Source organism: Coregonus lavaretus (genome assembly GCF_964263955.1).
Source record: "Coregonus lavaretus genome assembly, chromosome: 24".
NCBI lineage: Eukaryota > Metazoa > Chordata > Actinopteri > Salmoniformes > Salmonidae > Coregonus > Coregonus lavaretus.
Genome location: NC_140011.1, coordinates 41,156,644 through 41,178,409, shown reverse-complemented (window position 1 = coordinate 41,178,409; position 21,766 = coordinate 41,156,644). Strand labels below are relative to the sequence as shown.

General features: G+C 43.2%; 1 protein-coding gene across 1 annotated transcript; it reads left to right on the top strand.

Moving 5' to 3' along the window:
- Positions 1-821: 821 nt before the first annotated feature.
- Positions 822-21,375, top strand: LOC311100022 (globoside alpha-1,3-N-acetylgalactosaminyltransferase 1-like). Its single transcript, XM_084140752.1, has 10 exons — positions 822-870; positions 1,003-1,050; positions 1,913-1,984; positions 2,280-2,315; positions 3,864-3,998; positions 12,998-13,049; positions 14,107-14,262; positions 17,731-17,855; positions 20,668-20,830; positions 21,063-21,375. The coding sequence occupies exons 1-10, from the start codon at positions 845-847 to the stop codon at positions 21,261-21,263; spliced, it is 1,014 nt and encodes a 337-aa protein (XP_083996878.1). The 5' UTR covers positions 822-844; the 3' UTR covers positions 21,264-21,375.
- The last annotated feature ends 391 nt before the right edge of the window (positions 21,376-21,766 follow it).

The following is a 21,766-nucleotide window of genomic DNA, read 5'->3' as shown; positions in this document are numbered from 1 at the left end:
TAACTTTTTATTGGGTACATGTCTCGCCTACTCCCACTCCCCCACTCTGGCGCTTGACGTCACCGGTCTACTAACCACCGGCCTTGGCAACCAATCATTATGCACACCTAGACTTCATCATCACCCTGATTACTCTCCCTTTATTTAGCCCTCTGTAGCCTAAGTCATCAGGAAGTATTGTTTTTGTTCACGTTCAGTACTCATCTCCTGTTATGTTTATTATTATTAAACTCACCTTCTGTACCTGCTTCCTGACTCCCAGCGTATACATTACAGTACGTGGGAATTTAACCGCAAAAAGTATTATTATGTGCACTATGTCATCATGCACAGCCTTTTATTAGCAACAAGTCAATTTGATGGAAAGACATCTCTGGTGGGAAAATGTGCACATTGTTTTTATGCAGATTTGAAAATATTCACATGAAATTCTGTAGCCAATTGGATGGGTGTGCGTGGGTGTGCGTGCATGGGGCGAAATTGACATTTTGGGCCAAAATAAAAAGTTACTTGGTTATTTATTTTAGATCAAAAGAAAGCTGTTGAGATGAGATCTATTCGGTGCCTGCACTCATTGAAATAATTCAAATATTAGGAAAAACCTGAACACCTACTAAGGCTATCAATCAATGTTGTTTTTACTCCCCTGCTCCTGATTTACACACCTGTGTGTGTCTGTCTGCATTAAATGGTATTATATTGTATTGCATTATAATTATATCACTATATAGTTACAGTACTTCTTATTTAGCAGAAACTATTTTTCCTTCCACTCATATTGTTGGTTGTTAATGCCTTTATCATTTTCTTTCCAGAACGTGAACACTGCCTACTTGCTTTAATAATGGCTGGGGGGACGGTTCTCTGCTGGTAATGACATTTGAGAAGCTGTAGCCTCCAGTTTAATTTTTGAGTTTTTATTGTCATAATTTTTGTTATCATCATTGTTGTTGTTGTTGTTATTATAGATTGTTCTATTATGTTATTCTCCTGTCATCACAGGCTTGTCTTCTTATGCTGTCCATCTGTCCATCCATCTGTCTCTGTCAAGTAAGAAAACATGTATTGCAATGCTGGTTGAAAGCTGTGCTGTAAGGTGTGGCTAAAGCTCTACGAATTTGTTGGATGCATTTGCTGTTTGTTTCAGTTGTGTTTCAGATTATTTCGTGCCCATTATAAATGAAAGGTAAATAATGTATTGTGTCATTTTGGAGTCACTTTTATTGTAAATAAGAGTAGAATTAGTTTCTAAACACTTCTACATTAATGTGGATGCTACCAGCAAATGCATCCAACAAATTTGTAGAGTCACAAGCTTGATGTAATCATTGCAGGTTATGAATATGGGACCAAATACATAACTTTCTACTGCTTTAATACACATCTAAGTGAATTGGACCCAATATTTTTGCTCCACTAAAATGGGGGGACTATGTACAAAAAGTGCTGTAATCTCTAAACGGTTCACCTGATATGGATGGAAATACCCTCAAATTAAAGCTGACAGTCTGCACTTTAACCTCATAGTCATTGTTTGATTTCAAATCCAAAGTTTCGAAGTATAGAGCCAAGAGCCGAAAAAATGCTTAACTTTCCCAATAATTACAGATGTACTGTAAACCCTGTAGATAATACCAGGATTACTGAACTATGTACTGGAATACTCCACTCTGCCTCTGAGGTGTGTTTACCTGGACAGGTGCTTAAACAGAATAATCTCTGTTACATTACATTTTTACATTTTACACTAGTGAGTGCATACATTCTCATACTTTTTTGTACTGGTCCCCCGTGGGAATCAAACCCACAACCCTGGCGTTGCAAGCACCATGCCCTATCAACTGAGCCACACTCTCTCTCTTTTCTTTCTCTGCTGGCTGTCTGTCTGTCCGTCTGTCTGTTTGTTTGTCAGTGAGGGTCCCAGTGAGTATGATGAGGGGTTAACATGGCGCCAGGTGCATCACCAGGTTGTGGTGAATCACAGGTGAGTGAGTACGCGTGGGTACTGACTGTACACACCTGTTGAACCTGTACTGCACTGTACTCTTTATACTATTGATAACCTTTCATTATTTAATCAACCAAGCGTAGCCTGGTCCGAGATCTGTTTCTGCCATCATGCCACTCCTTTTCATCAAAAAACATGACAAGGAGTGGCATGATGTCACAAACAGACTGGTACCCCAAGCAAGTCCTAGCCTTAAATGTGTATTATTATTATTATCTCAGAGTGCCAGTCTGCTTCTGCAAAAAGTAAACATGCTCCCCGTGTTTTTCAGATTACAGAGCAAGCAAGCCAAGCTTATGGAACCAGTGTAAGTGGCAGCGAAGGCAGACGACAGCATTACAATAGAGCTGTATTCTATTGTTTGAATTCTATATTAAATTATACCGTTATGGTAAACACTATGAAGTACAGTAAATACTTACTTTATAACGTACTTTATATAATGCCTTTTCACAAAGTGTTACCACTAATGGCTGTTTATCTTGATGATTATCATGATGAATATGTTAAGTGACTTTGGGTGTTTATTACTAGTGTGCTTGCTGAAGGCAAGACCACTCTAGCTTTCTTACATACTCATATTGTTATTATTCTGCCTGCTTTAGCTCTTAAACGATTTAAGCTATAATCACGAAACCAACTTTTAAATGTGCAGACTGCCGCAACTTAGATTGGTTGAGAAAATATTTGTGATTGTATTGATACTTTTTGTACTACAACAATATAAAAAATATAAAAACAGATTGTTAATTTACATATACATTTTTCCTTTATACTGTATAATGTGCAGCTTTTTTTCAAACTACAATCCACATTAGTACTAAAAAGTGAATTTACTATAATTTGATTGTTGTATAATTTAGTTTTTAGAATTTTTAAGCAAACATGAATTTGGTCATATTTATGTGGGAAAATGACAGCTATTTAAATATACTTAATTCCATAGGAAAAAAAAGTTATTCAATTCACTTCAAAAAGGGAACCTGAGAGCCATTGACCAAAAATATGGCTCATATATGTTAGAAATTGCGTAATTCAAATCTGGTATTGGAATAAGAATCAAGAGATCTTCAATCCAAGCTAAATTTATTATATGCAAAATGTATGTATGATAAGTATGAAGGTTCGTATATACAGGTCCACTGAAATACCACGCAGGGCACTCAGAGAACTGACTTCCTCATTACAAATCCTTCCGTAAATACCCTGACAGTTTTAGTTCCCGCTCTCTGCTTGGCCTGTCAGGGTAGAGGTTGGGCGTGGTTTAGACTTGCCCAACCTATCCGTTGGCGCACCGGCTGGTCCCAGACCTTTGGCGCTCCACTTATTGCACACTGTTGCCAGGCATAAGTTTTTATCAACCTGTGGAGTTAGCACCCAAAAGACACCATTCTGCTGTACCTACGTTCAAGGACGGTTCACAGACAACGGTTCACAGACAACAAAGAGGCAGTGTTCGTATCTGTAAGAAATACAAGTCTCATCTGTCCTACCCCCTAACGTTCCTTACATGAATCACAGCTGGTTATGTGAAACAATTTATATCAGTATAGTACAAACCTTCTATGCTTATCATTAATGCATTCCTTCTAAGCTATTCATCACATACAGATCCAATTATGAGAAAATAGATCCCCACATATAAATAAATCAATCAATGTTTTCATCTACCTACTTTTTAAACTATAACCAGCCACTACCATTTCTACTGCAGTCACTACCACTCTTATAACTTATTGCAAAACCATAAATACTTTAAAACAAGCTAGTACGCACACACAGTTTCATCAGGACATTTTATTTTCTAGTTATTATTATTACTATTATTATTAATATTACTATTATTATTATTCAGGAGGAATGACGTTCTGACTATAACCCCATGGCTGGCTCCTATAGTCTGGGAGGGAACCTTCGACCCCCAGGTCATAGATGAGGCCTTCAGGTCCCTCAACCTCACCATCGCTACAACTGTATTTGCTGTAGGGAAGTAAGTCACAGATTTAATGTGTAGAAACCTATTGCAAAGGCAATGGTTACATACTTCCTCTGTGTGTGTGTGATCACCTACTTGAAATGTCAAGACTGCTGCCACTAACGCAACCACGCACCTATCCACATGCATCCACCATGCACCTATCCAAATGCATCCACCATGCACCTATCCATTTACATTTACATTTTAGTCATTTATCCACATGCACCTATCCATATGCATCCACCATGCACCTATCCACATGCATCCACCATGGACCTATCAACATGCATCCACCATGCACCTATCCACATGAATCCACCATGCACCTATCCACATGCATTCACCATGGACCTATCAACATGCATCCACCATGGACCTATCGACATGCATCCACCATGCACCTATCAACATGCATCCACCATGGACCTATCAACATGCATCCACCATGGACATATCAACATGCATCCACCATGGACATATCAACATGCATCCACCATGCACCTATCTACATGCATCCACCATGCACCTATCCACATGCATCCACCATGCACCAATCCACATGCATTCACCATGCACCTATCCACATACATCCACATGCACCTATCTACATGCATCCACCATGCACCTATCAACATGCACCTATCTACATGCATCCACCATGCACCAATCCACATGCATTCACCATGCACCTATCAACATGCATCCACCATGGACCTATCAACATGCATCCACCATGCACCTATCAACATTAATCCACCATGCACCTATCCACATGCATTCACCATGGACCTATAAACATGCATCCACCATGGACCTATCAACATGCATCAACCATGGACCTATCAACAAGCATCCACCATGGACCTATCAACATGCATCCACCATGCACCTATCTACATGCATCCACCATGCACCTATCAACATGCATCCACCATGCACCAATCCACATGCATTCACCATGCACCTATCCACATACATCCACATGCACCTATCTACATGCATCCACCATGCACCTATCAACATGCATCCACCATGCACCTATCAACATGCATCCACCATGCACCAATCCACATGCATTCACCATGTACCTATCCACATACATCCACATGCACCTATCAACATGCACCTATCAACATGCATCCACCATGCACCAATCCACATGCATTCACCATGTACCTATCCACATACATCCACATGCACCTATCAACATGCACCTATCTACATGCATCCACCATGCACCAATCCACATGCATTCACCATGCACCTATCAACATGCATCCACCATGGACCTATCAACATGCATCCACCATGGACCTATCTACATGCATCCACCATGCACCTATCCACATGCACCTATCTACATGTATCCACCATGCACCAATCCACATGCATTCACCATGCACCTATCAACATGCATCCACCATGGACCTATCAACATGCATCCACCATGGACCTATCCACATGCATCCACCATGCACCAATCCACATGCATTCACCATGCACCTATCCACATGCATTCACCACACACCTATCCACAAGCATCCACCATGCACCTATCAACATGCATCCACCATGCACCTATCAACATGCATCCACCATGCACCTATCCACATGCATCCACCATGCACCTATCTACATGCATCCACTATGCACCTATCAACATGCATCCACCATGCACCAATCCACATGCATTCACCATGCACCTATACACATACATCCACATGCACCTATCAACATGCATCCACCATGGACCTATCTACATGCATCCACCATGCACCTATCCACATGCACCTATCTATATGCATCCACCATGCACCAATCCACATGCATTCACCATGCACCTATCAACATGCATCCACCATGGACCTATCAACATGCATCCACCATGGACCTATCAACATGCATCCGCCATGCACCTATCAACATTAATCCACCATGCACCTATCCACATGCATTCACCATGGACCTATCAACATGCATCCACCATGGACCTATCAACATGCATCCACCATGGACCTATCAACATGCATCCACCATGGACCTATCAACATGCATCCACCATGCACCTATCAACATGCATCCACCATGCACCAATCCACATGCATTCACCATGCACCTATCCACATACATCCACATGCACCTATCTACATGCATCCACCATGCACCTATCAACATGCATCCACCATGCACCTATCTACATGCATCCACCATGCACCTATCAACATCCATCCACCATGCACCAATCCACATGCATTCACCATGCACCTATCCACATACATCCACATGCACCTATCAACATGCACCTATCTACATGCATCCACCATGCACCAATCCACATGCATTCACCATGCACCTATCAATATGCATCCACCATGGACCTATCAACATGCATCCACCATGGACCTATCTACATGCATCCACCATGCACCTATCCACATGCACCTATCTACATGCATCCACCATGCACCAATCCACATGCATTCACCATGCACCTATCAACATGCATCCACCATGGACCTATCAATATGCATCCACCATGGACCTATCAACATGCATCCACCATGCACCAATCCACATGCATTCACCATGCACCTATCCACATGCATTCACCACACACCTATCCACAAGCATCCACCATGCACCTATCAACATGCATCCACCATGCACCTATCAACATGCATTCACAATGCACCTATCAACATGCATTCACCATGCACCTATCCACATGCATCCACCATGCACCTATCCACATGCATTCACCATGCACCTATCAACATGCATCCACCATGGACCTATCAACATGCATCCACCACGCACCTATCAACATGCATCCACCATGCACCTATCAACATGCATTCACCATGCACCTATCCACATGCATCCACCATGCACCTATCCACATGCATTCACCATGCACCTATCAACATGCATCCACCATGCACCTATCAACATGCATCCACCATGGACCTATCAACATGCATCCTCCACTCACCTATCAACATGCATCCACCATGCACCTATCTACATGCATCAATCATGCACCAATCCACATGCATTCACCATGCACCTATCCACATGCATTCACGACACTCCTATCCATATGCATCCACCATGCACCTATCAACATGCATCCACCATGGACCTATCAACATGCATCCACCATGGACCTATCTACATGCATCCACCATGCACCTATCCACATGCACCTATCTACATGTATCCACCATGCACCAATCCACATGCATTCACCATGCACCTATCAACATGCATCCACCATGGACCTATCAACATGCATCCACCATGGACCTATCCACATGCATCCACCATGCACCAATCCACATGCATTCACCATGCACCTATCCACATGCATTCACCACACACCTATCCACAAGCATCCACCATGCACCTATCAACATGCATCCACCATGCACCTATCAACATGCATCCACCATGCACCTATCCACATGCATCCACCATGCACCTATCTACATGCATCCACTATGCACCTATCAACATGCATCCACCATGCACCAATCCACATGCATTCACCATGCACCTATACACATACATCCACATGCACCTATCAACATGCATCCACCATGCACCTATCCACATGCATCCGCCATGCACCTATCAACATGCATCCACCATGGACCTATCTACATGCATCCACCATGCACCTATCCACATGCACCTATCTATATGCATCCACCATGCACCAATCCACATGCATTCACCATGCACCTATCAACATGCATCCACCATGGACCTATCAACATGCATCCACCATGGACCTATCAACATGCATCCGCCATGCACCTATCAACATTAATCCACCATGCACCTATCCACATGTATTCACCATGGACCTATCAACATGCATCCACCATGGACCTATCAACATGCATCCACCATGGACCTATCAACATGCATCCACCATGGACCTATCAACATGCATCCACCATGCACCTATCAACATGCATCCACCATGCACCAATCCACATGCATTCACCATGCACCTATCCACATACATCCACATGCACCTATCTACATGCATCCACCATGCACCTATCAACATGCATCCACCATGCACCTATCTACATGCATCCACCATGCACCTATCAACATCCATCCACCATGCACCAATCCACATGCATTCACCATGCACCTATCCACATACATCCACATGCACCTATCTACATGCATCCACCATGCACCTATCAACATGCATCCACCATGCACCTATCTACATGCATCCACCATGCACCTATCAACATCCATCCACCATGCACCAATCCACATGCATTCACCATGCACCTATCCACATACATCCACATGCACCTATCAACATGCACCTATCTACATGCATCCACCATGCACCAATCCACATGCATTCACCATGCACCTATCAATATGCATCCACCATGGACCTATCAACATGCATCCACCATGGACCTATCTACATGCATCCACCATGCACCTATCCACATGCACCTATCTACATGCATCCACCATGCACCAATCCACATGCATTCACCATGCACCTATCAACATGCATCCACCATGGACCTATCAATATGCATCCACCATGGACCTATCAACATGCATCCACCATGCACCAATCCACATGCATTCACCATGCACCTATCCACATGCATTCACCACACACCTATCCACAAGCATCCACCATGCACCTATCAACATGCATCCACCATGCACCTATCAACATGCATTCACAATGCACCTATCCACATGCATCCACCATGCACCTATCCACATGCATTCACCATGCACCTATCAACATGCATCCACCATGGACCTATCAACATGCATCCACCACGCACCTATCAACATGCATCCACCATGCACCTATCAACATGCATTCACCATGCACCTATCCACATGCATCCACCATGCACCTATCCACATGCATTCACCATGCACCTATCAACATGCATCCACCATGCACCTATCAACATGCATCCACCATGGACCTATCAACATGCATCCTCCACTCACCTATCAACATGCATCCACCATGCACCTATCTACATGCATCAATCATGCACCAATCCACATGCATTCACCATGCACCTATCCACATGCATTCACGACACTCCTATCCATATGCATCCACCATGCACCTATCAACATGCATCCACCATGCACCTACAGTGGGGAAAAAAAAGTATTTAGTCAGCCACCAATTTTGCAAGTTCTCCCACTTAAAAAGATGAGAGAGGCCTGTAATTTTCATCATAGGTACACGTCAACCATGACAGACAAATTGAGGAGAAAAAAATCCAGAAAATCACATTGTAGATTTTTTATGAATTTATTTGCAAATTATGGTGGAAAATAAGTATTTGGTCACCTACAAACAAGCAAGATTTCTGGCTCTCACAGACCTGTAACTTCTTCTTTAAGAGGCTCCTCTGTCTTCCACTCGTTACCTGTATTAATGGCACCTGTTTGAACTTGTTATCAGTATAGAAGACACCTGTCCACAACCTCAAACAGTCACACTCCAAACTCCACTATGGCCAAGACCAAAGAGCTGTCAAAGGACACCAGAAACAAAATTGTAGACCAGCAGCAGGCTGGGAAGACTGAATCTGCAATAGGTAAGCAGCTTGGTTTGAGAAAATCAACTGTGGGAGCAATTATTAGGAAATGTAAGACATACAAGACCACTGATAATCTCCCTCGATCTGGGGCTCCACGCACGATCTCACCCCGTGGGGTCAAAATGATCACAAGAACGGTGAGCAAAAGTCCCAGAACCACACAGGGGGACATAGTGAATGACCTGCAGAGAGCTGGGACCAAAGTCACAAAGCCTACCAACAGTAACATACTACGCCGCCAGGGACTCAAATCCTGCAGTGCAAGACGTGTCCCCCTGCTTAAACCAGTACATGTCCAGGCCCGTCTGAAGTTTGCTAGAGTGCATTTGGATGATCCAGAAGAGGATTGGGAGAATGTCATATGGTCAGATGAAACCAAAATAGAACTTTTTGGTAAAAACTCAACTCGTTGTGTTTGGAGGACAAAGAATGCTGAGTTGCATCCAAAGAACACCATACCTACTGTGAAGCATGGGGGTGGAAACATCATGCTTTGGGGCTGTTTTTCTGCAAAGGGACCAGGACGACTGATCAGTGTAAAGGAAAGAATGAATGGGGCCATGTATCGTGAGATTTTGAGTGAAAACCTCCTTCCATCAGCAAGGGCATTGAAGATGAAACGTGGCTGGGTCTTTCAGCATGACAATGATCCCAAACACACCGCCCGGGCAACGAAGGAGTGGCTTCGTAAGAAGCATTTCAATGTCCTGGAGTGGCCTAGCCAGTGTCCAGATCTCAACCCCATAGAAAATATTTGGAGGGAGTTGAAAGTCTGTGTTGCCCAGCGACAGCCCCAAAACATCACTGCTCTAGAGGAGATCTGCATGGAGGAATGGGCCAAAATACCAGCAACAGTGTGTGAAAACCTTGTGAAGACTTACAGAAAATGTTTGACCTGTGTCATTGCCAACAAAGGGTATATAACAAAGTATTGAGAAACTTTTGTTATTGACCAAATACTTATTTTCCACCATAATTTGCAAATAAATTCATTAAAAAGTCCTACAATGTGAATTTCTGGAATTTATTTTCTCATTTTGTCTATCATAGTTGACGTGTACCTATGATGAAAATTACAGGCCTCTCTCATCTTTTTAAGTGGGAGAACTTGCACAATTGGTGGCTGACTAAATACTTTTTTCCCCCATTGTATCTACATGCATTCACCAGGTACCTATCCACATGCATTAACCTCATGTGTTAATATCTTTGGTTGATGTTATCAACATCATAACCTCGTTCATGTTGCCTGTCTGCATTATTCAAACCCTATGGTTGTGTGTCAACTGGCATCTTATTCCCTATGTAGTGCACTACTTTTGACCCGAGCACTATATAGGGAATAGGTTCATGTTTGGGACACACCATGACTCTATATGGACCCTTTACTTCATATTTCCGGATAAAGCAATCTCATGTCATAAGCATGCAGTCTGTCTCTAGCTGTATCTATACATACACATTTCCCCCTGCTGGCCACTTGCTTGTCCTACCTGAAGGTCTTGTTTTTTAACTACCTGAACGTTTCACTTTATTGATTATTTACAACCTGAATATTTCACATTATTGATTATTTACAACCTGAACGTTTCACATTATTGATTATTTACAACCTGAATGTTTCACATTATTTATTATTTACAACCTGAATGTTTCACCTTCTTCATGTATTTAATTGACAAAAATAATAGCAAGTATTAGTGCCTTGCAAAAGTATTCATCCCCCTTGGCATTTTTCCTATTTTGTTGCATTACAACCTGTAATTTAAATGGATTTTTATTTGGATTTCATGTATTGGACATACACAAAATAGTCCAAATTGAAAATAGTTACTTGTTTAAAAGAATTCTAAAAAATAAATAACACAAAAGTGGTGCGTGCATATCTATTCACCCCCTTTGCTATGAAGCCCCTAAATAAGATCTGGTGAAACCAATTACTTTCAGAAGTCACATAATTAGTTAAATAAAGTCCACCTGTGTGCAATCTAAGTGTCACATGATCTGTCACATGATCTCAGTATATATAGACCTGTTCTGAAAGGCCCAAGAGACTTCAGCACCACCAAGCAAGCGGCACCATGAAGACCAAGGAGCTCTCTAAACAGGTCAGGGACAAATATCAGAAACTTTGAGCATCCCACGGAGCACCAATAAATCCATTATTAAGAAATTGAAAGAATATGGCACCACAACAAACCTGCCAAGAGAGTGCCGCCCACCAAAACTCACGGCCCAGGCAAGGACGGCATTAATCAGAGAGGCAACAAAGAGACCTAAGATAACCCTGAAGGAGCTGCAAAGCTCCACAGCGGAGATTGGAGTATCTGTCCGTAGGACCACTTTAAGCTGAACACTCTGTAGAGCTGGGCTTTACAAAAAGAGTGGCCAGAAAAAAGCCATTGCTTCAAAAAATAAATAAGCAAACCCGTTTGGTGTTCACCAAAAGGCATGTGGGAGACTCCCCAAACATATGGAAGAAGGTACTCTGGTCAGATGAGACTAAAATTGAGTTATTTGGCCATCAAGGAAAATGTCTGGCGCAAACCCAACACCTCTCATCACCCCGAGAACACCATCCACAGTGAAGCATGGTGGTGGCTATATCATGCTGTGGGGATGTTTATCATCGGCAGGAACTGGGAAACTGGTCAGAATTTAAGGAATGATGGATGGCGCTAAATACAGGGATATTCTTGAGGGAAACCTGTTTCAATGTTCCAGAGATTTGAGACTGGGACGGAGGTTCACCTTCCAGCAGGACAATGACCCTAAGCATACTGCTAAAGCAACACTCGAGTGGTTTAAGGGGAAACAGTTAAATGTATTGGAATGGCCTAGTCAAAGCCCAGACCTCAATCCAATTGAGAATCTGTGGTATGACTTAAATATTGCTGTACACCAGCGAACCCATCCAACTTGAAGGAGCTGGAGCAGTTTTGCCTTGAAGAATGGGCAAAAGTCCTAGTGGCTAGATGTGCCAAGTTTATAGAGACATAACCCAAGAGACTTGCAGCTGTAATTGCTGCAAAAGGTGGCTCTACAACATATTGGCTTTGGGGGGGTGAATAGTTATGCACGCTCAAGTTTTCTGTTGTTTTGTCTTATTTCTTGTTTGTTTCACACAAAAAAATATTTTGCATCTTCAAAGTGGAAGGCATGTTGTGTAAATCAAATGATACAAACCCCCCCAAAAAATCCATTTTAATTCCAGGTTGTAAGGCAACAAAATAGGAAAAATGCCAAGGGGGTTGGATACTTTCGCAGGCCACTGTAGATGCTTCTCTCATTTTTCTATCCATCGTTGAAGATGTAGTAACTTTAGTTCTGTCATTTCACACACATTTTTATGTACATGTTTTTCATGTCTATCCATCCTTACAGATACACTCGTTTTCTCAGTGACTTCTTAGAGTCAGCTGAGAAGCACTTCATGGTGAGAATCCAGAACTATCTATCAAATGGATTGACTGTTAGGACCAGGGATAATAATAATAATAATAATAATAATAATAATAATATATATATATATATATATATATATATATATATATATATATATATATATATATATATATATATATATATATATACACACTACCAGTCAAAAGTTTGGACACACAAACTCTTTCAAGGGTTTTTCTTAATTTTTACTATTTTCTACATTGTAGAATAATAGTGAAGACATCAAAACTATGAAATAACACATATGGAATCATGTAGTAACCCAAAAAGTGTTTTTCCTTTTAAAAGCGTCTGCTAAATTTATTTATTTTTTATTTTTTTTATTTTTTTTATTTATTTTATTTCACCTTTATTTAACCAGGTAAGCCAGTTGAGAACAGGTTCTCATTTACAACTGCGACCTGGCCAAGATAAAGCAAAGCAGTGCAATAAAAACAACACAGAGTTACATATGGGGTAAAAAAATGGCATTTATACAGTGCATTCGGAAAGTATTTTTGCTTTGTCATTATGGGGTATTGTGTGTAGATTGATGAGGGAAAAAAGCAATTTAATACATTTTAGAATAAGGCTCTAACCTAACAAAATGTGGAAAAGTCAAGGGGTCTGAATATTTTCCGAAGGCACATATGCCATGTCCTCTGTAGCTCAGCTGGTAGCGCACGGCGCTTCTAATGCCAAGGTAGTGTGTTCGATCCCCGGGACCACCCATACACAAAAAAAGAAAAATGTATGCACGCATGACTGTAAGTCGCTTTGGATAAAAGCGTCTGCTAAATGGCATATTATTATTATTATTATTATTATTATTATTATTTAGCAGACGCTTTTAATAGGAAAAATTCTGGAACCGTATTTATAAAGACTACTGTAGGAGTGATGATGTAGGATTAGGTCCTCCTGCCCATGTGATCGTATTCATTGGTCCAGATTAAATGAAATGTTATTACATTTACATTTATTAAACGTAATGTGACTGAATTCGTTACAAATTCCATCCCTTCAAATCAATTAAAATGTGATTCCAGGTGGGGCTGGAGGTACACTATTATGTGTTCACCGACCTGCCCGGTGATGTGCCTGGCAACGTGACTCTTGGTGTCGGCAGACTGCTCAGCATCGTGAGCGTGCCGAAGTTCGACCGCTGGCAGGAGATATCCCTCCGCCGCATGGAGATCATCCAGGTCACACTTTATTACAATTATTACATTTTTTTACATTTACATTTTTAGTCATTTAGCAGACGCTCTTATCCAGAGCGACTTACAGTTAGTGCATACATTATTTTATTTTTTCATACCCCCCGTGGGAATCGAACCCACAACCCTGGCGTTGCAAACGCCATGCTCTACGATCTGAGCTTCATCCCCTGCCGGCCATTCCCTCCCCTACCCTAGACGACGCTGGGCCAATTGTGCGCCGCCCCATGGGTCTCCCGGTCGCGGCCGGCTACGACAGAGCCTGGATTCGAACCAGGATCTCTAGTGGCACAGCTAGCACTGCGATGCAGTGCCTTAGACCACTGCGCCACTCAGGAGTCACTCATTACTTCATTATGAGTTATTTAGTTTATTATTAATGATAACTATTAATATTATTATTATAGGAGTAGTAGTAGCAGTAGTAGTAGCGGTATTAGTAGTAGTAGCAGTAGTAGCAGTAGTAGTAGTAGTAGCAGTAGTAGTAGTAGTAGTAGTAGTAGTAATAGTAGTAGCAGTAGTAGTAGTAGTAGTAGTAGTAGTAGTAGTAGTAGCTGTAATAGTAGTAGTAGTAGTAGTAGTAGTAGTAGTAGTAGTAGTAGTAGTAGTAGTAGTAGTAGTTTAGGCCTAGCGTTTAGGAGCGTTGGGTAAGTAACCGAAAGGTCACTGTGTTACAGGAGTGTGTCGCAGTTCCGGAGCGACCCACTCGGTGTCATCCTCCGACAACCATAGGCACCTCCTCACTCACAGTCGGGACTAATTATCTGCATATTGGTGTCATCTGTGGCTATCTGATTCACCTGTGTATTTATGTCCACACTTCCCAGTGTTCCCTTGCTCAGTTTTCTCTGTTAGTTCCTTGATGTCAAGCAGTACGTATCAGTGTCGGATCACGTGACGGAGTTACAGGTACTCGAGAAGTGTTCTCCCAGTGTCGTTCTGTTTTTCCAGTCAGAATTAGTATTTCAAATTGTTTGTTGTCAGCCTGTTTTTTGGAGACCTATGTGCTCCTAATTTGCTTTTGTGTATAGTCAGTTGCGGCAGCGGCGTCTCCAGTCTCGCTTGCGACATCGCGAGAACCCCACCGTACGACGAACGTCCAGAGGCCTGCAGGGAATTCCTCACCCAGCGTTCCCTGATGTCCAGCCTGCAACCCTCCTCCTTCCCAACGGAGCAGGGCCGGGTGGCCTACATTATGGCTCTATTGACAGGTCGGGCCCTTTCTTGGGCTACTGCGGAGTGGGAGAGCCAAACTCCGGCGTGCTCCGACTCCTACCAATTCATCCAGGAGTTCCGCAAGGTGTTTGACACCTCTCGGGTGGAGTCGAGGCACGAGGCCGGGAGGTGGCTCATGGCTTGTCGGCAGGGTGACCGTTCGGTGGCAGACTACTCCATGGAGTTCCGGACCTGGGCTCGAGAGGCAAGATGGGAGGAGGCCGTCCTGATTGTCCTGTACACGCAGGGGCAATCGGAGGGGATGAAGGACGAACTCTCCTTCAGGGAGCTGCCAGAACAACTGGACGGCTTCGTCGACCTCTCTGTGCGGGTGGAAAAAAGGCGTCGTGAGAGGGCGTACGAGAGAGGCATGACGCAAGGCTCGCCTCCGTGTCTCCCTATCAGCCTGGAGTCTTTCCGCTGATTCAGGGAGGAGAAGCCTCAGGAGGAGGCTACGCAGCTGGGTGCGGCGCGCTTGTCCTGAATGAAGAGGCAGAGGGTCTGCCCCAGGGACGTTTCCGGAACTGCGGCCACGCAGGTCACCACGGCGACTCATGCCTGGAGAAGCCGGGAAAACGGGAGGGTGCTAGGTATCTGGAGGGTGCTAGCAAGCCGGAACCGAAACCCCAACTCCAGAGACGCCCAGACTTTTCCTCCTCGTCAGGGTTCAGTGGACCTACGCTGGGATCTGGTGGAGGGGTTTAGTAAGAGGCATGCCAAGGGCCTCCCTCCTCACAGGCCTTATGACTGAGCTATCGATCTCCTGCCGGGCGCCATGCCAACACGAGGGCACTGTTACAGGAGTGGGTCGCAGTTCCGGAGTGACCCACTAGGTGTCATCCTCCGACAACCATAGGCACCTCCTCACTCACAGTCGTGACTAGATATCTGCCTATTGGTGTCACCTGTGGCTATCTGATTCACCTGTGTATTTATGCCCTCACTTCCCTGTGTTCCCTTGCTCAGTTTTCTCTGCTAGTTCCTTGATGTCAAGCAGTACGTACAGTGGGGAAAAAAAGTATTTAGTCAGCAACCAATTGTGCAAGTTCTCCCACTTAAAAAGATGAGAGAGGCCTGTAATTTCCTATTGCAGATTCAGTCTTCCCAGCCTGGTGCAGGTCTACAATTTAGTTTCTGGTGTCCTTTAGCCATAGTGGAGTTTGGAGTGTGACTGTTTCAGGTTGTGGACAGGTGTCTTTTATACTGATAACAAGTTCAAACAGCTGCCATTAATACAGGTAACGAGTGGAGGACAGAGGAGCCTCTTAATGAACAAGTTACAGGTCTGTGAGAGCCAGAAATCTTGCTTGTTTGTAGGTGACCAAATACTTATTTTCCACCATAATTTGCAAATAAATTCATAAAAAATCCTACAATGTGATTTTCTGGATTTTTTTTCTCAATTTGTCTGTCATAGTTGACGTGTACCTATGATGAAAATTACAGGCCTCTCTCATTTTTTTAAGTGGGAGAACTTGCACAATCGGTGGCTGACTAAATACTTTTTTTCCCCACTGTACAGGTACTGAAGAAGTGTTCTCCCTGTGTCATTGTGTTTTTCCAGTCAGAGTTAGTATTTCGTATTGTTTGTTGTCAGCCTGTTTTTGGAGACCTAAGTGCTCCTCATTTGTTATCATGTATAGTCCGTTGTTTTGTATCCTGGCTTTTGGACCACCAGTAAAGATCCTTGTTTCACCATCCTTGCCTACTGCGTACTATCTATCCTGCACCACCCCTGGGTCACACCTCACACCAACCCTTACACACTGGTTTGAATGCCCAAGCCAACTAGGTGAAAAATCTGTTGATGAGACCTTGAGCAAGGCACTTAACCCTAATTGTTCCTGTAAGTCACTTTGGATAAGAGCATCTGCTAAATGACTAAAATGTAAAAATGTAGTAGTAGTGGTTCCCTAAAGATGTCCCAACTATTAACAAAATATCAACTGTTGATAATAGGCAACATATTTCTAGGGTTACAGTTAATTAAGATGATATGCCTACATGGTTAGGGTTAGTGCAAACCAATAAGTTGAAATGTTGTCGACGGTGGATTGTGTATTTTTATCATCTTACCCCTGCCTGCAAACCAAATTTACATCTGAGGACAATCAAGTTTGACTGTTTGATTGATTGATTTGTTTGATTGATTGATTTGATTGATTTGTTGTTTGTTGTTTGTTTGATTGATTGATTGAAATTCTACTGAACATCCACCAACCATCTATTTGGGAGCAGACTGCCATTGAGGTTCACATCCACCGGGAGGCGCACTACATCTTCTGCCTTGATGTAGACATGAGGTTCCATGGCCGTGTGGGGCCAGAGGCTCTGGGGAGACTGGTGGCCGCCATCCACCCCTGGTAATACTTACTTACTTACTTACTTAAAGGGCCAGCATACACCCCTGGTAATACTTACTTGAAGGGCCAGCATCCATCCCTGGTATTACTTACTTACCTACTTATTTAAAGGAGAAGTTTCATTTTTTACAACCAAAAATCTATATTTATGAAGTAAATGGAATGTCTTCCGTCTGGCCACTCTACCACAATGGCCTGATTGGTGGATTGCTGCGGAGATGGTTGTCCTTCTGGAAGGTTCTCGAATCTCCACAGAGGAACTCTAGAGCTCTGTCAGAGTGCCCATTGGGTTCTTGGTCACCTCCCTGACCAAGGCCCTTCTCCCCCGATTGCTCAGTTTGGCCGGGTGGCCAGCTCTAGGAAGAGTCTTGATGGTTCCAAACTTCTTCCATTTTAGAATGATGGAGACCACTGTGTTCTTGGGGACCTCCAATGCTGCAGAAATATTTTGGTACCCTTCCCCGGATCTGTGCCTCGATACAATCCTGTCTCGGAGCTCTACGGACAATTCCTTTGACCTCATGGCTTGGTTTTTGCTCTGACATGCACTGTCAACTGTGGGACCTTATATAGACAGGTCTGTGCCTTTCCAAATCATGTCCAATCAATTGAATTTACCACAGGTGGACTCCAGTCAAGTTATTTCTGTTTTTTATTTTTTAATACATTTGGAAAAATTTCTAAAAACCCGTTTTCACCTTATCATGGGTATTGTGTGTAGATTGCTGGGCATTATTTTTTTTATTCATTTTTTAATCCATTTTAAAATAAGGCTGTAACGTTACAAAATGTGTAACGTCAAGGTTTCTGAATACTTTCCAAAGGCACTGCATATACAAAAGCATGTGGACACCCCTTCAAGTTAGTGGATTCAGCTATTTCAGCCACACCTGTTGCTGACAGGTTTATAAAATCAAAGCAAACAGCCATGCAATCTCCATAGACAAACATTGGCAGTAGAATGGCCTTACTGAAGAGCTCAGTGACTTTCAACATGGCACCGTCATAAGATGCCACCTTTCCAACAAGTCAGTTCGTCAAATTTCTGCCCTACTAGAACTGCCCAGGTCAACTGTAAATGCTGTTATTGTGAAGTGGAAATGTCTAGGAGCAACAACGGCTCAGCCGCGAAGTGGTAGGCCACACAAGCTCACAGAACGGGACCGTCGAGTGCTGAAGCGCGTAGTGCGTAAAAATCGTCTATCCTCGGTTGCAACACTCACTACCGAGTTCCAAACTGCCTCTGGAAGCAACGTCAGCACAATAACTGTTTGTCGGGAGCATCATGAAATGGGTTTCCATGGCCGAGCAGCCGCACACAAGCCTAAGATCACCATGCGGTGGAGTGATGAATCATGCTTCACCATCTGGCAGTTCGACACAAAGTGAGGTCCATACAGAAATGGTTTGTCGAGATCAGTGTGGAAGAACTTGACTGGTCTGCACAGAGCCCTGACCTCGGCCCCATCGAACACCTTTGGGATGAATTTGAACGCCGACTGCGAGCCAGGCCTAATTGCACAACATCAGTGCCCAACCTCACTAATGCTCTTGTGGCTGAATGGAATCAAGTCCCTGCAGCAATGTTCCAACATCTAGTGGAAAGCTTTCCCAGAAGAGTGGAGGATGTTGTAGCAGCTAAGGGGGGACCAACTCCATATTAATGGTCATGATTTTGGAATGAGATGTTCGAGGAGCAGGTGTCCACATAGTAGTGTATTTTTAAATTGGTTGTAAAAAATATAACTTCTCCTTTAACTTTAACATAATGGCGAAATGTAGATTTACTCCTAAATAGACATACCCAAAAGTAACTGTTTTTCATGAGATGGACAACTAGTAATGCTGCATAGTTCTAGAAAGGTCTGGAACTCCCCTTTCTGGTAAACATAATTGTAAATTCTTCACATTTAAGGACACAAGCTCAAGAAACATAGTACAAATATTAAAATGATATATGATTTTCTCTCTATTCAACGAAAGTGGGGGAATAGGGCTTGAAACAACTGAAATGCTTTCTAAATATAGTAACAATGAAATTATAAATGACTTGCTATAAGATTTCACCTTTCTTATAACTGTAAAACAAATAAGATCATATTTAGTGTCAGTACAAATGAGTCCCCTTTTCATATAACTGACGACAGAGCATTTTCTACCAAGTTCTCTGAGCGACGCAGAGACACCATTTGAATGTCTGCAGACTCGTTATAACATCAGCTTTCGTCCCTCTGTGACCACGAGAATGGTCGTGTTTCAATTCTACGAAATTATTTAGTATTTTTTCATGTTGAGAGCTCTAAATCAGGCTGAGAATATCACAGCGAGATGAAACCACAACTCCTGGATTCGCTAGACTGCCCCCCTTAATATACTGTCTCCCAGGCTGGGCTCCATAGCAGACAAAATCAATTCTTTGTCTGGATAGGCCAGAAAATGTGACATGGATTTTCCATCTGTTGATACTCTACAGGTGGTCATACTATCAACAAACTATCTGTTGATAAGCAACTGCTTGCTAAGTTTAGGGTTAGGTTTAGAATAAGGGTTAGGGCTAGGGCTAGGGTAAGGGTAAGGATTAAGTTCAGGGTTAGGATAAGGGTTAAGTTCAGGGTTAGGGCTAGGGTTAAATTCAGGGTTAGGGCAAGGGTTAGTAGATAGTTAGTTGAAATGTTACTGATAGTCTGTAGCTTGTCCATCTGTAGGTGCTCTACAGGCTATCCAAATAAAGTTTCACCCTGACCTTGGTAAGGGTATTTTCCTGGTTAAATAAAGGTTACGTAACAATACAAAATTGTCTTGTGTCTTGCAGGTTCTACTGGGACCCCCGGAACCAGTACCCCTGCGAGCGGCGGAACGTCTCCACAGCCTATGTACCCCTGGACCAGGGAGACTTCTACTACCAGGCCAACATATTCGGAGGAGCGCTGGAGGATGTTCACAGGCTGACCAAGACGTGCAGGGAGCACCTGGAGGTAGGTACTCATGCAGGCAGGCAGGCAAACACACACTCACACACTCATACCTGACAGACAGTTATGCAGACAGAAAGGCATGCATTCCGACACGTAGGCACAGACGCAGGGAGGCAGGTAGGCACTCACTCTCTCTCAATCTCCTCTGTAGTCACACACTCAGTCATTCTCTCTCTCAACCCCCCCGTCCCTCCTCTCCCCCCCCCCTCTCTTCCCCACCCCCTCCCTCTAGGTGGATAAGTCAGTGGGTGTGGAGGCTGTGTGGCAGGAGGAGAGTCATCTGAACTGGTACCTGGTGAAGAATAAGCCCACCAAGCTGCTGTCACCTGAATATGTGTGGGACGACGCTCGAGGACGGGACGCCAAGGAGATAAAACTGGTCCGCTTCTCCTCTGTCATCAAGAACAAGGCAGAGGTCAGAGAGAACCCGTGAGAGGAGAAGAGAATGGTGCTGGAATGGATAGCAGTCGTTTTACGGCCTCCTGACCAATTCTGCTATTTTGTGTGTTTTTTAAACTCTGATCTTAATCTTTACATAATGTTTCTGCAATTATTTCCTCTGACCGAAAAGAGCTTCTGGACATCAGAACAGCGATAACTAACTTTGATTTGGATGAAGAGTTCTCCTTCAACGAGTCTGAGCACAGGACATACTGCTCACCAGTGACGTGTATTCATGGATGCCAAGGGAAGCAAGGCTTCCCAAAAAAATAAAAAAAATAAAAAAGAAAAAACTAATTTGCAAGAGGTGTCGTGGAATTGTATCCCTATACTTATTAAAAATCAAAGTTCTTCCAGAGTTATTGTAGAATCAAGATAGACTTTATTACACAACGCAACAAAAGCCGAGTGGGTCTGCAGCACAACTGAATTCCCTACACTTGGCCCTCAGTTCATATACAGTTCTATTCCTGCACATTTTACATACTTTTGAGC